General features: G+C 45.8%; 1 protein-coding gene across 1 annotated transcript in view; it reads left to right on the top strand.

Annotated features, from left to right (window-relative positions):
• The window catches only part of LAMC1 (laminin subunit gamma 1), a 65639-nt gene extending 57705 nt beyond the window's left edge, over nt 1-7934 (top strand). Inside the window, exons 19-28 of the mRNA XM_062497853.1 lie at nt 2080-2285; nt 2684-2763; nt 3086-3223; nt 3416-3560; nt 3907-4056; nt 4453-4567; nt 4914-5113; nt 5341-5499; nt 5997-6096; nt 6458-7934. Coding sequence (XP_062353837.1) covers nt 2080-2285; nt 2684-2763; nt 3086-3223; nt 3416-3560; nt 3907-4056; nt 4453-4567; nt 4914-5113; nt 5341-5499; nt 5997-6096; nt 6458-6714 — 1550 coding nt within the window. The 3' untranslated portion in view covers nt 6715-7934. The remainder of the gene's footprint in view (nt 1-2079; nt 2286-2683; nt 2764-3085; nt 3224-3415; nt 3561-3906; nt 4057-4452; nt 4568-4913; nt 5114-5340; nt 5500-5996; nt 6097-6457) is intronic.
• The last annotated feature ends 4914 nt before the right edge of the window (nt 7935-12848 follow it).

Below are 12848 nucleotides of genomic sequence, written 5' to 3'. Positions count from 1 at the left end.
CTAGCTCTGTATGGATGGGAGTATTTTAGGTGTTACCCTTTTCTCTCGATGCAAAGGAGGGTTTTATTTGTTAAACAAGCAGAAAACTTTCCAGTACACTTACTATGCTTTACGTTTGCTCAGACATCTTGGGATCAAGTAGTTCTTGTTGGGATATCATCAATGATCAGAATGAAAGCTTCAAAATCCTGATGGCAAACTTAATTATCCCACCATAAAGTGTAGAATATTCTAAAGGGTGCTGTTCTTCCTCTTAAACTCTGTTTCAAATTGATTCTTGTGTTGTCACCACCACCACGGGATATCTGAGCAGGATGTTTGTCATGTCTGAGACAGTGGTTTGTCCTTAGGGTCTCTTTAATGTATAAGATGATGTGTGTTTTGGAAAAGAGAACTCTGAAGAAGGCTATTGACTTTACAGTAAAAGATGTTCCCCTAGGAGTTGGTTCACTGATTTCAGACCAGTTTTGGAAAATTTGTCCCTTTCGTGTGAAGCTGGGAAAAAGCTAGCACACATCTAATGCTGGCATTTGCGTGGGAAGATTCCTGCCAGTGAGAATGGTTGTTAAGATTTTCCTAGCTTTAGCTGAGGTAGATTTATACTGCCTGCTTGGCATCCATGCCTAGATAATAGTCCCACATAAGGGGGTAGCAGGGTGGGGATTGGAGAAAGATGAGAGAATGGATTTGGTTTTGTGGTGGAATTTTTGGTCTCTTTGTCTTAGAATCATAGAATAATTTAATTTGGAAAGACGTTTAAGTTAAGACCTGCTGTTGCCTGCCCCTCAGCACTGCCAAGGCCACCAGTAACCCATGTTCCCAAACACCACATCCACCCACCTTTTAGATCCCTCCAGGGACGGTGATTCCACCATTTCCCTGAGCAGCTGTAGCAGGGCTGGACAGCCCTTTAAGTGGAGACATTTTTCCTGCTGTATAGCTAAGAACTCCCCAGGCACAGCTTGAAGCTGTTTCCTCCCATCCTGTCCCTGTTCCTTGGGAGCAGAACCTGACCCCTCCCCCCAGGTGCACCTTCCTGTCAGGGAGTTGTGAATAGCCAGAAGGTTCCCCCTGAGCCTCCTTTTCTCCAGGCTCAAGCCCTCCCAGCTCCTTCAGCTGCTTCTCATGAGACTTGTGCTCCACACCCTTCCCCAGCTCCAGGTTCTTCTCTTACTAAGAGGGCAAGGTAAATGCAACAAAAACTACCCTTGCAAAAATCTGTGTGCACCTGTAGAAGTTATTTCTATTTTTTTGTGGTAGCATGTTTTTGAAATGTGTCAAATGTTCATGTTCAGTACTTAAGATGTGCTGCAAGATATTTGACCAGTCTTAATTTTGGAGTTTTATGGGCTTCTGCTTGCACTTTAATTCTTGGTAACACTCTCAGCTTTTCAAGAGTAACTGCCTTGGTTGTGAGGCACATGCCTGTGCTGTGTTGCTTCCATTATTAAGATGCTGTTGTGGGGAGTTACCTGATGGTTCAAGAATTTGGTGAAATTTGGGTGCTTTATAAACCCTACATATGTGAGAACCGAGGCTCTGTCCTGCCAGCTTTTGTCAGCCCTTTGGTTTGGGGAGAGTTGGGATTTGGTTTGCTATTCCACACAGCTCCTAGCTGCTCTGCATGGAGCTCCTTGTGTCTTTCTTCAGAGTAGCTGTTGTTGCCCTGAGTGTGGGAAAAATGTACATCTGCACTATTCCTCCATCTGCTTAATTTCTAGGAGATAAGCTAAAGAGAGTTCACAAAACAGACATCTTGTGCCTGTTGAGGAGCCTCTCTGTTGTCATTTTAAGTCAATGAGAGAAGTAAAACATGATTCTGAACACAAACTCTCAGTCAGTTCCAACACCCAGCAGGACTGTCTTATTAGCAGTTACTGGCTTTTCATTTCTCCTGTTTGGTGCACATTCTGATTATGACTTTGATCTCAAGCTAAGAGGTTTGTGAAATGGCTTTGCTGGTTCCCTTTCAGTAGGGGATTAACCTACGAACACGGTGCCTGCAGTGGTAAGCTGCTGCTCCAGCTTCTCTTCCTGCTCTAATTATAATTTTGCTTTCCTCTCTTTTGTGTGTTTCAGACGTAGATCAGGGTCTCATGGATCGTCTCAAAGATATCAACAGCACCTTAGTGAGTCAGCTCAACAGGCTGAGGAACATCCAGGGCACAGTGCAGGACACGGAGAACCTGGCGGAGCAGGCCCGGATGCGGGTGGAGGACACTCAGGACCTGATCAGCTTGGCTTCTAATATGCTGGAGAAGGCCAAGATGGCAGCTGACAACGTGGTGAGTGTGCTGCTGAGATCCCACACAGCTGGGAGAGGGTGAGGGCCTTTCCTTCTGTGCCTCCAGTGTGTTTCTCCACTTGCTCTCTCCCTCATACAGCAAATTTGCCTTAAGATCGTGGGTAATCAGTGAAAGAAGTTCACCACTGTCAGTCACAGATTGTATCTTAGCCCAAACCAATATAAAAGTCCTAAATAAATATTAGCACTATTGTCTTTTAAGGGAGAACCAGTGGTGGAAACTGCATGGACTTAGGAAAAACATACAGAGAAGTGAGAAGTAGGTTAGACGCATCTCTGAGCTTTTAGATCATGACAGTAAATATGTAAAGCAAAGACAAATAAAAGATGAAACAAAGAGCTTTAAGGGGTTTTTTCCCCTTCCTTTTTCTTTTCCAGTCAATTACACCTCCAGAGCAAAGCGGGGACCCCAACAACATGACTGTGTTGGCAGAAGAGGCCCGTAAGCTGGCAGAAAGGTAGGCTGTGGCAAGATGTACTCATCGTGGCCTGTGTCAGAGCCCTGCTCTTCTCTACAAGGGGGAAGCAGAATTTCCTTTGCTGGGTGGGAGACACACACCCTTTGCTGCTTAGGAGAGTGGTGCTGTGGGATAATGGCTGTGTAGCACTGAGGGCAAACATGGCAACCATCTTCCAATTCAAATGTTTCATCATCTCCCATATGTAAATCTGGGGGAAGGAAAGAAGGAAAAGTAAAAGAGAATATAATCAAGACCTGAGGTTAAGAACTATTGGCTGACAAATCTAATGGCATTATTTTTCTTCTGTCATCTTGTCCAGGCACAAAAAGGAAGCTGATGAGATCGTTCGCACAGCCAAGGCTGCCAATGATACTTCCACAGAAGCGTATCAACTGCTGCTGAAGACCCTGGCTGGAGAAAACCAAACTGCAATTGATATTGATGAGCTCAACCAGAAGTGAGTCAGTAACAGAAAATTGGTTTTATTTCCTGACTTTAGAGCAGTACTTAAAACTAAGACAACCCTCTGTATGCTTTGGATTTTGTGGGAGGTGATTTTCAATTTCTTTGCCTCTCCACTCTCAGTAATTACTAAGTTCAGTTCTACAAAAAATACTGTTGCATAACTGGATCCTTGGGGATTTTTTAGGTACAGTCAAGCAAGGAATATTTCTCGAGACCTAGAGAAACAGGCCAACAAAGTGCTTGCGGAGGCAGAGGAAGCTGGAAACAGAGCCCTGCAGATATATGCTAATCTCACCAGCCTGCCTACTGTGGATTCCACGGGGCTAGAGGTACATGTGGGCACCATCATGTGCAGTGTTTCCTGAAGATTGCTAGGTTGCTGGCATACCTTACATGTGCTCTCTGCATTACAGTGTTCTCTGCATAAGAATGCTCTGTGGGTTTTTTGTCTGTCTAGGCATAATCCAGCTTCTTTGCAATTCCAACATTTACGTAGGAGATTTAAATGCAGAAAACCACCTACCTAAACCCCACCTCCCCCAATTTCTGAAGGGCAAAAATCTGAGTGAAATGTTTGCCAAACTTCTTGGCTTGAACGTAGAAGTGGAAAAACTTACAACCTGTTCAGGAATTCTTTAATATTCAGGAATCTGTGTGTGTGATTTGCACCTGCAGAATAGAGCAAATAACATCAAGAAGGAAGCAGAGGAACTGGATCAACTAATTGCCAAGAAACTAAAAGATTATGAGGACTTGAGAGAAGATATGAAAGGAAAGGAACTAGAAGTAAAGAACCTCTTGGAGAAAGGGAAGACAGAGCAGCAGGTCAGTTCTGCTTTGTGCAGGCTTTTGTTCTCTGGAAAAAAAACAAACAAGGAAGACAAGTAACTGGCCAGATGCAAATGATTTTGTCTTACTCAGTCTTAATGTTACATATTGATCATAAGAATGCTGAAGAATGGCCCCAGAAAGGAGATGCAGAAAGCTGCTAAAAGCAATGGCTTTGAGGCTGTATGGTAAAATAGGAGGGATTTGCCAGATGTGGTGTCAATTTTGTAGTCAGAACAGTATTCCCAAAGTACATCCACTCATCTGGTCTCAGAGGAAGCACTGTTCTTCTGGATGGCGGTGTTGTTCAAGGCTTAATAGTGCTTTTTCATACACCTACACGATTGTCCTTCGGAAAGTGAGTATACATTGATACGTGTCATGTCTCCTCAGACTGCAGACCAGCTCTTGGCTCGAGCAGATGCAGCAAAAGCCCTGGCAGAAGAAGCTGCTCGGAAGAGCAGTGGCACTCTACAGGAGGCCAATACCATTCTCAACAACTTGAAAGGTAAAGAGGAAGCATTTAAAATGAATCCTTCAATTTCAGTGTGACAAGTCACTTGGCAGTAGGATATTCTGGTTAAAGAGGCCCTGCTGTTGCCCTTACCTGAGTGTTGGATGTGTTCTTTTGGCTTGTTTTTCTTTAAAGAAAAAATACAAGCATTTTCAGGGACTGGAAATTTCCTTTTAACTTCCTTATTTAGCATCAGAAGATGTGCAATAGGGAGAGCTGACCCCAATTTGTTCTTCATCACTCCAGTGTCAGGGCAGCAAAGCCTTGGATGGCTTGGTCAAAGGAGCATCCCAAGGCTCTTCTGGAGCACATGATAAGGATCTGTTTTTCCCCCCCTTAGACTTTGACAGGCGGGTGAACGATAACAAGACTGCAGCCGAGGAGGCGCTGAAGAAGATCCCTGCCATCAGCCAGACCATTGCAGAGGCCAACAACAAGACACAGCAGGCAGAGCTGGCACTGGGCAACGCTGCTGCCGACGCCCGCGAGGCCAAGGCCAGAGCAGATGATGCTGAGAAAATTGCCAGTTCTGTTCAGAAGGTGGGTCTGCTGCAGTTCACCCCTGCTGAGATCCTGCTGTGTGATTGCTTGAACTGCTGTGTCAGTATTTCCTGCTGAGCCCCGTGCGCTCTCGTACATTTGTTGCATTCCCCACTGCAAATGCAAAGTATGGCAAGATAGGAAATCAGTGCATTTTGATGAGAAGGATTGAAGGAAGTTCTGCACCTTCACCACCTTTTTCCTCCTCTCCCACCTGTTGGCTGCAGAGTGCTGCTGCTACCAGAGCTGAAGCAGACAAGACCTTTGCTGATGTGACAGAACTGGCCAGGGAAGTGGATGACATGATGAAGCAACTGCAGAATGCAGAAAAAGAGCTGAAGAGGAAGCAGGCTGATGCTGAGCAGGATATGAAGATGGCAAATGAGGCAAGTACTGCTGGCAGGTGACAGCAGTGGCTAGGAGTGGCCTTCTCCCTGCTGTCCTGGCCATGAAGGCTTTTCTCCTGCTCTCTTCTTGCAAAGACAGAGCTAGGTCCAGCCATTATTCTGGTTCCACCAAGCTTTAAGCAGAACTGAAGAGGAGACAAGTTCTGGTGCATTAGCATAGACTCCCTGCTGGAATTTGAGAGCTACTTTTCCTTCTATTTTAACTGAAACTGGACTGTATAGCTCTATTGATTCCATCCTGGCTTTTACTGCAAAATCCTCCTCAGTTTTCAGGGATCCCCATCCTGAAATATTCAGAAAAATGATTACTTGAAGATTGTCAGACTTCCCCCTAGCCCTGTGATAAAGATCTTTGTGCATGATTGTTATTCTGGAGTGAGGAGACAGTGAAATGGTGTCTAAGTGCAGAGGGGAGGCAATAGTTTTGTAATCCTTACACTTTTTTGTGCTCTCACTTATTTTTTTTTATCCTGCAGGCCTCACAGGCTGCCCAGGAAGCGGAAGACAATGCAAGAAAAGCTAAGAACTCTGTGAACAGCCTACTCACTGTCATTAATGACCTGTTGGATCAACTAGGTAGGGCTGTCTTTAATATGCTCTATGCCTTGGAATGTTCTCCTGATACACACTGGCTTTCCTGCCAGTATTGTTTGAGGAGCCAGATGGATCTGTTGATCTCTTGAAATGGGTTTTGTGTGGTTTTGGCAAGGACTTTGGGGTTTTCTTTCTTTCCTGAGTAGCCTTAGAGCTTGTTTGGCAATGTTCTGTGTTGGTTTTCAGCAAACTGAAGATAGAGGTGTCACCCATATGGTTGGTCATGTTTCAGATGCTGTCTCTAATGAAGAGATGGCCCAGTGGAGGTCTGCTGTGGGCTCAGCTATGTGAGCACCCAGGGTGTCAGTTTAATGCACTTCACTATTTGCTTCTGGCCTTTCAGGGCAACTGGAGACGGTGGACTTGAACAAACTGAATGAAATTGAAGGTACCCTGAACAGTGCCAAAGACCAGATGAAAGATAATGACCTAGACCAGAAAGTGTCTTTCCTTGAGAGAGAAGCCAAGAAGCAAGATGATGCAATACAGGCCTACAACAGGGACATTGAAGAGATCCTGAAGGACATTAGCAACCTGGAAGATATCAGGAAGACCTTGCCATCTGGCTGTTTCAACACCCCGTCCATTGAGAAACCCTAAGGGTGCACTGGGGTGGGGGGAATCACCCTGGTGAGTGGTGGTTCGGCCATGGAGTGCCTTAACACACATTACCTTCTCCAAATCCCCAACTCTTCGCTGCTCGCAGCCACTGTTTTCTTTTCAAATCAGGATAAGTTGAAAGGTTTTTTTTGTTGGTTTTTTTTAGTTTTTTTTTTGGTTTTTTTTGTTTTGTTTTGGTTTTTTGTTTGTTTGTTTGGTTTTGTTTGGTTTGTTTTGTTTTGTTTATTGGTGTTTTTTGTTTCGGTTTTTTTTTTTTTTTGAGAAGCAGATTAAATATCCATCTTTGGGCATCAAAGGGGTTTTTTTTTAATAGATTATTTTCCTGAGCACTCCACCTTTGTCCCTTCCTCAGTTTCCCTTTGATTAGTGCAAGGATGAGAGATGCTCTGGACTCTTTATACTGTGGTTCAGAAATAACCATGTGAGCTGTATACAGCAAGGCAAAACTAACACAACTTTCTCTTCTGTCTTCTCCCTTTGACTGTAAAATCCTCAGTCCTGGGGCTCTTTGTGTCCCTATGAAGGAAGGGGATGGCTACCAAAGTATTACTGTAATGGCCAGTATAGCTGCACTCAATTAAGATACTTCTTCCCAACTTCTAGCCCTGTGAATTTATTTTTTTCATCATTACCTAGTGGCCAATCCAACAGTGTTGGTAGCCTTTGACAAAATAGCTGAAGCCTCTTTCTGAAATGCTTTCTGTGATGATGCATTGCTATAAGAAAAAGGCAGCCTGTGATTGGAGCTCTTTGGGAAGATGGGATACTCGTGGAGTGGTGGGTCTTCCCAGCCCCGCTTCTGTTCTGTGGAGAAGTTTTGGGTCTGATCTGAAAGCTGCTACCTGCTGGGTAGTCCAGACTGCCACACTGTGGAAGCCACGAGCTGCATTTCCATCTGGTGCTACTGAATTTCCAGAGGGTTTGTTTTGCTGGCTTTGGAATGTCTGACAGATGGGTTTGTTGAAGCAGGACAAGTCTTGCTGAAGAGAGCTCTGACAGCTGCACTGGCCTCCATGCTGAATGTCTTTGGGTGGGGAAGGAAGGAGGCACACGAGTGGAAATGGAAAGGTCTTTTTCTTCTCCCCATCTTTTTCCTGAAGGAGGACAGTGGGGTTTTTTTATCTCTCCTGCCATTGCTCTGGCCTTTTGCCTGCTTTAAAGCTGGGAGGAGGAGGTGCAATTTCCTGGTGCCCTCCTTTCTTTTTGCCTCCGGATCTCCCAGTCATCGTGCATCTGCCGCAGCACAGGGACCTCCGGCCGGGCTCTGCCTTTCACTGCACACCCACCGCTTCCCGCAGGCTCCTCCCAGGCACTGCTCGCCGGGGCTGGGTGGGAGTGGTGGGGAGCCCCTCGCTCGCAGACAAGAGCATCCTCTGCAGCTTCCTCCTTGCCTCCGGCCTGGCATCCCTCCCCCCTTTCCCTGAGATCCAGTATATATCTATCTTTAAACACTATGCAACTTTGTACGTTTGCGTAGCGGGGAAGAAATTATTATCTGACACACACTGGTGCTATTAATTATTTCAAATTTATGGTTTTTTGTGTGAATGTGATTTTTTTTTTTTAATCATGATTATAGTGTGAGGAAGTCTCTTGTGTGTGTATGTGTGTGTAAATATATTCAGCCATATTTCCAGAGTGGCACAGCCTGGCCTCCTCTATGTGCTTTCCCCTGTAGCCACTGGGGCATGTACACCATGTATCGCTTCTCTCTGTATCATTCCCTTAAAACTTGGAATTTCTCCTAGCTGGGCTCCTGCTTGCTTCCCTGTCTGTGTCCCCAGCACCCATCCATAACCACTTTGTCTGTCGGGTGGATGCTTTCCAGCCCTGTCTCCAAAGCCAGCCCTGCCCCCCATGGTGCCTGCAGCGCACAGTTCTGTGTCCCTTGTCCCCTGGGATGCTGTGCCGGGAGTGGAACAGGGGCTGTGGCTTTGCAGCTGAGCTGTGAGGAGCTGTAGCACTGTTGGGAGACTGGACCAGCGCTGAGGTGGTCAGAGAGCTGCATCTGGGGACATCTTGATACCACTGTGCAAGGCAGGAGGCTTGGTGCAGACAGTGCTGCTGGGCAGGGGGTGTTCCCAGCAAACTGCATGGCTCTTGTATCCCTTTCCTTAATGATTGTGGGATTTCCCTTCTGCCTGGAAAGACCTCTGGAGGACAGCTCCCTGTGCCTGCAGGCACAGGGACGTTGGGTCGCTCTGGGAAGATAGCTGTGACCACATCACCTCTGCCAAGGCTGTGAGAAGAGCAGATGTGAAGATGTGTGCGTGCCCTGGCTGACCTCAGGCCTAAGGTTTCCTCCTTTCTTGTGGGTTTGTTTGGTTTTTTTTTTCTTAAGCCGTTTTTAACAGAATTCTATTTTTAAATAAAAAAAAATCTTTATAAGCGATCTGTTAATCAGTACTGCATTACAGCCATTATTCATTGTATAAGTCCAGTTATTTCTTTACATAATGTGATGATGTGACAGCTGCTGGTGGAGTGCTGGGTGTCATGGATGACACATGACATCCTTTCATCACCTTATTCCTGACTGTGGCCCCCTCAGTATGTGCCTTCACTCCATCTTTTTTTGCCTTAATCTGTGGTCTTGCTGTCTGGGGCGGTGAACAAAATGCAACACTTGCAGTTTTTATGTATAAAACAGTATTTCTTATTTATAATAAAGTCTGAATATTTGTAACCCCTTACACCTGGGCATTTTGTTGAGTATTACTTTATTTTTGGTGGTAGGATATTGATGGTGATGTGTCTCAGCTCCAAGATTCGCCTCTTCCTCCTTAGACAACCTGTTTTGGTATGGGAAAAAGAGGGAAGAAACTTGGAAATGCATGTGGTGGGATACACATAACAAGGATGATGGTTTTTCCTTGTGTCCATTGCTCCTCTGCCATGGCTGTGATGGATTTTAAGAAGGTGGTTTTCCAGGACTTAAAAACATACTGTGTTGTTGGTGCTGATGTTATTGGAGTGGCACTGTCTTCCTGGAAAACCCTGAGGAACTGGGGGGAGTTCATTTACACTGTTAGGGAAAAGGTTGTTTTTACTAAACAGAGAGAAGAGGATCGGGCTCCTGGGAAAATGAAAAAAAACCAAAAACCTGAATAAAGAAACTGAGATTACTGGGAACTGCCACAAATCTGGGTTCTCTGTGTGGTTCCTGGGTCCTGTCTCCCACAGCCTGTCCTGAATTGAGCAAATTTTTTAAGGACGGATTGCAGTGATAAGAGACTAGGCTGTTCTGCATTCACACTTGTCTTACAGCTACAGATGGATTTGTTATTTTTCTCAGCAGAGGAAAATGCACAGGTCTCATTAACTTGCATCAGAGCTAATCCCATCTCAGCTAGTAAATTCTTATTATTTTTGCATGTCCGCTTCACATGTACTTTCACCTTTTCATTCCTCAGTGGTCACTAATGAACTTGTTTTCTAAAATACATCTCTCTTTTTTCCTTGCCAATGTTTTTGTGAAGCAAATCCCAGCAGGTAAAAACCTGGCTGAGGTTCCAGCTGGATTGTGGGGAGCAGTCAGGGAGCAGGCAGTTGGATGGTGGGACAGTTCTGACCTTGCATGGGCTGTAGGTTGTTATGGAGCCTCTTACCATTTTGAGGCAAAAATGCTTAGATTAGGAAGCAAGTCTTGGTCCTTTATCTTCAGGATTTTTATCTCCAGAAGATTTTTTGTGGGCATTGTGCAAATGTGTCTCAGAGGTGATCTTGAAGGTGGATGAGCCTCACATTTGTGGTTTTTCCAGAGGTAATGCTCAGAGGATAGTGGAGATATCCATATCCTAAGGAGATACTCAGAAATACTGTTACAGGGAGCAGCAGACCTGGCTCCAAGGGACCATGATAATTAATGACTTATGGGTTGCCAAACTGTTCTACCAATATTTTGAAGCCCAAGTAGAGATGCTGTCCTTGGATACTCTGCTCAGTGTAGCCAGTACCTGACATCAAGGTGGGTGAGGAGACACCTTGCTGAGCAGTGCCCCAGCCATGCTCTAGTAGTCTTTATTCTCCTTCAGTTCCCTGTGCTGCTGCTCCCTGCTCAGGTTCAAGCTCCATCATCCTTCATGTGCCCTCTGGAGAAGCAGGAGGCAGTGGGGAGGGCTTGGACAGACCTGAGCTGGGTTCTCTCTCATTTCTGGGGAGGACAAAATGCTGTTAAAAGTGCTGGGAACAATTGCCTGGAGGAGATGTCTCTAGTATGTTTGTGTGGATCTGAGGAAGTGGAGGAGGTCATACAGCTGTGACATGGAGGTGGCAGTGTCCTGTGCTCCCCAGCTACAGCCATGACATGTTGGACCACATTCTGGTTAGTTACTGTTTCTAGTTGGCTGCTGGCTTCACACCTTCAATGTGCCCCCATCCCAGAAACATCAGGAATGCCACGTAAAAGTTATCCCACAGAGGCTGGGCATGGGGCCAGAGATGAGATTGCAGTTGGATGGCAATGCCTTTATCCTTCATCCCTGTTTGTCTTCCTGTCACTGTTGCGGGCAGGGCACAGGCAAGGCATGGCCAGACATGACAGCACTTCCTTGCTGGGCCACTGCTGCTGCCCTGCCCTGCCCCTCTTGCTCACTGCCAGTGTGATCCCTGCCTGCCTCTGCCCATCCTGGAAAAGGTGCTGCCTCAATGATCTCTGCTCCAGCTGCCTCTGGCTCTCATGAGGACTTTTTCCCAGGGCACCCAACTCTCAGGAGAGACTGAAGTCCAGGCTCCATCACTCCACTGGTGTTTGGTGATACCAGCATATCATGGTTACTGATTTTCCACACTGAGGAAATCCTGGAGGATTTCCTCCTGGAGGATGTGGCCTCCTTGCAGAAGGAGGCTTGGGGATGCAAAGATTGACCTGGGCTACAAGGGCTCACAGCATCATGGTGTTCATCTGGCATAAGTTGCCAAAATGGGTTCATTATTTTTCACCAGCCACCATCAGCAAAATTTAGATTATTATGTTGTTTCAGACTGGTTTGGGAGCGGTTAATTCTGCCACTGCCACATCCTTGAGGACTGATGAACTTGTGAGCCACAGTGGTCTGCCTGCAGGAACAGCTTTTTTGGCTCTGTTGTGAGTGAACATAAAACATCTTCAGAAGGACTTTTCTTGTGTTGCAGATTAAAATACAGGTTTTCCAGTGAAAAAAAAACCATTCTGTTGCAATGTCTGATGAGCACAGCTGTTCTTTATGCCTCCCTTTGCTTACACTATTGCTTACTCTAAAAGGTAAAACATCTCTGTTAATCCTTTTGGTGTGAGACCTTTTCTAAAGGGTGCTGCCATAGCAACAGGTTGCAGTGGGACATTTGCTCTGTGGAGGGTGGTGGGCAGCTGCTCATTCCACATCAGATGTGTTTAGAAAATCAGGGCCCCAGGAAATACATTTTTTGGTAGTCTCATGGCATGTGGTTTTCAGAGGTCATCTTGTAGCATAGTGGGGCATGACAAGGAGAGAGTAATCTGAGTCAACGAGCAGAGATGACTGAGGAGGGAGCTGTCAAGGCATTGTTTGCACAAGTGGGGTAAGAGGTGGGGTGGCAACGGTGAGATAAAAGGGATAACATGGAGGAAACCAATAAGGAAAAGCTTTCTGATGTGGAGGGCTGGTTTTCCAAGAGAGAAGTCAGCAAGGATGTGGTCTGGGTGAGGTCTAAGGGAACTGCTGGTATGGACCATGCTGCTGGAGATGACCTTCCTGAGCAGAGGGGGTGTCAGCAGGCAGGAAGGACACAGCAAAGGTGTTGTGGGCAAGTGATGTACTTAAGAGTAGAAGGGATTGTGTCTCCTTAGAGGTGTGAGTGGATCCCAAGAACTGCTGAATTGGTGGGAGCATCATGAATTATTTTATCTCACTTAAAAAACTAGTAATGAAAACCAGACAGAGCAACCTCAAATGCCAAAACCCACCACACCACCATAGCATTTGGGAAGCTGTGTTCCTTGTTGTGAGCTGTATTAAGATCCAGCAAGTGAAATGAAAAGGAAACCTCGTGTTTATAGAAGTGAGTTGACTCAGTCAGCAGAGGCAGGTACAGTTGGCAAAGGGAGGTGCAGAGATGTGGTGAGTTTGGGCTGGCTGCACCCATGAAATCACCAG

Source organism: Cinclus cinclus, chromosome 8, assembly GCF_963662255.1.
Source record: "Cinclus cinclus chromosome 8, bCinCin1.1, whole genome shotgun sequence".
Taxonomy (NCBI): Eukaryota; Metazoa; Chordata; class Aves; order Passeriformes; family Cinclidae; genus Cinclus; species Cinclus cinclus.
This window is presented reverse-complemented; position numbering and strand designations above follow the sequence as displayed.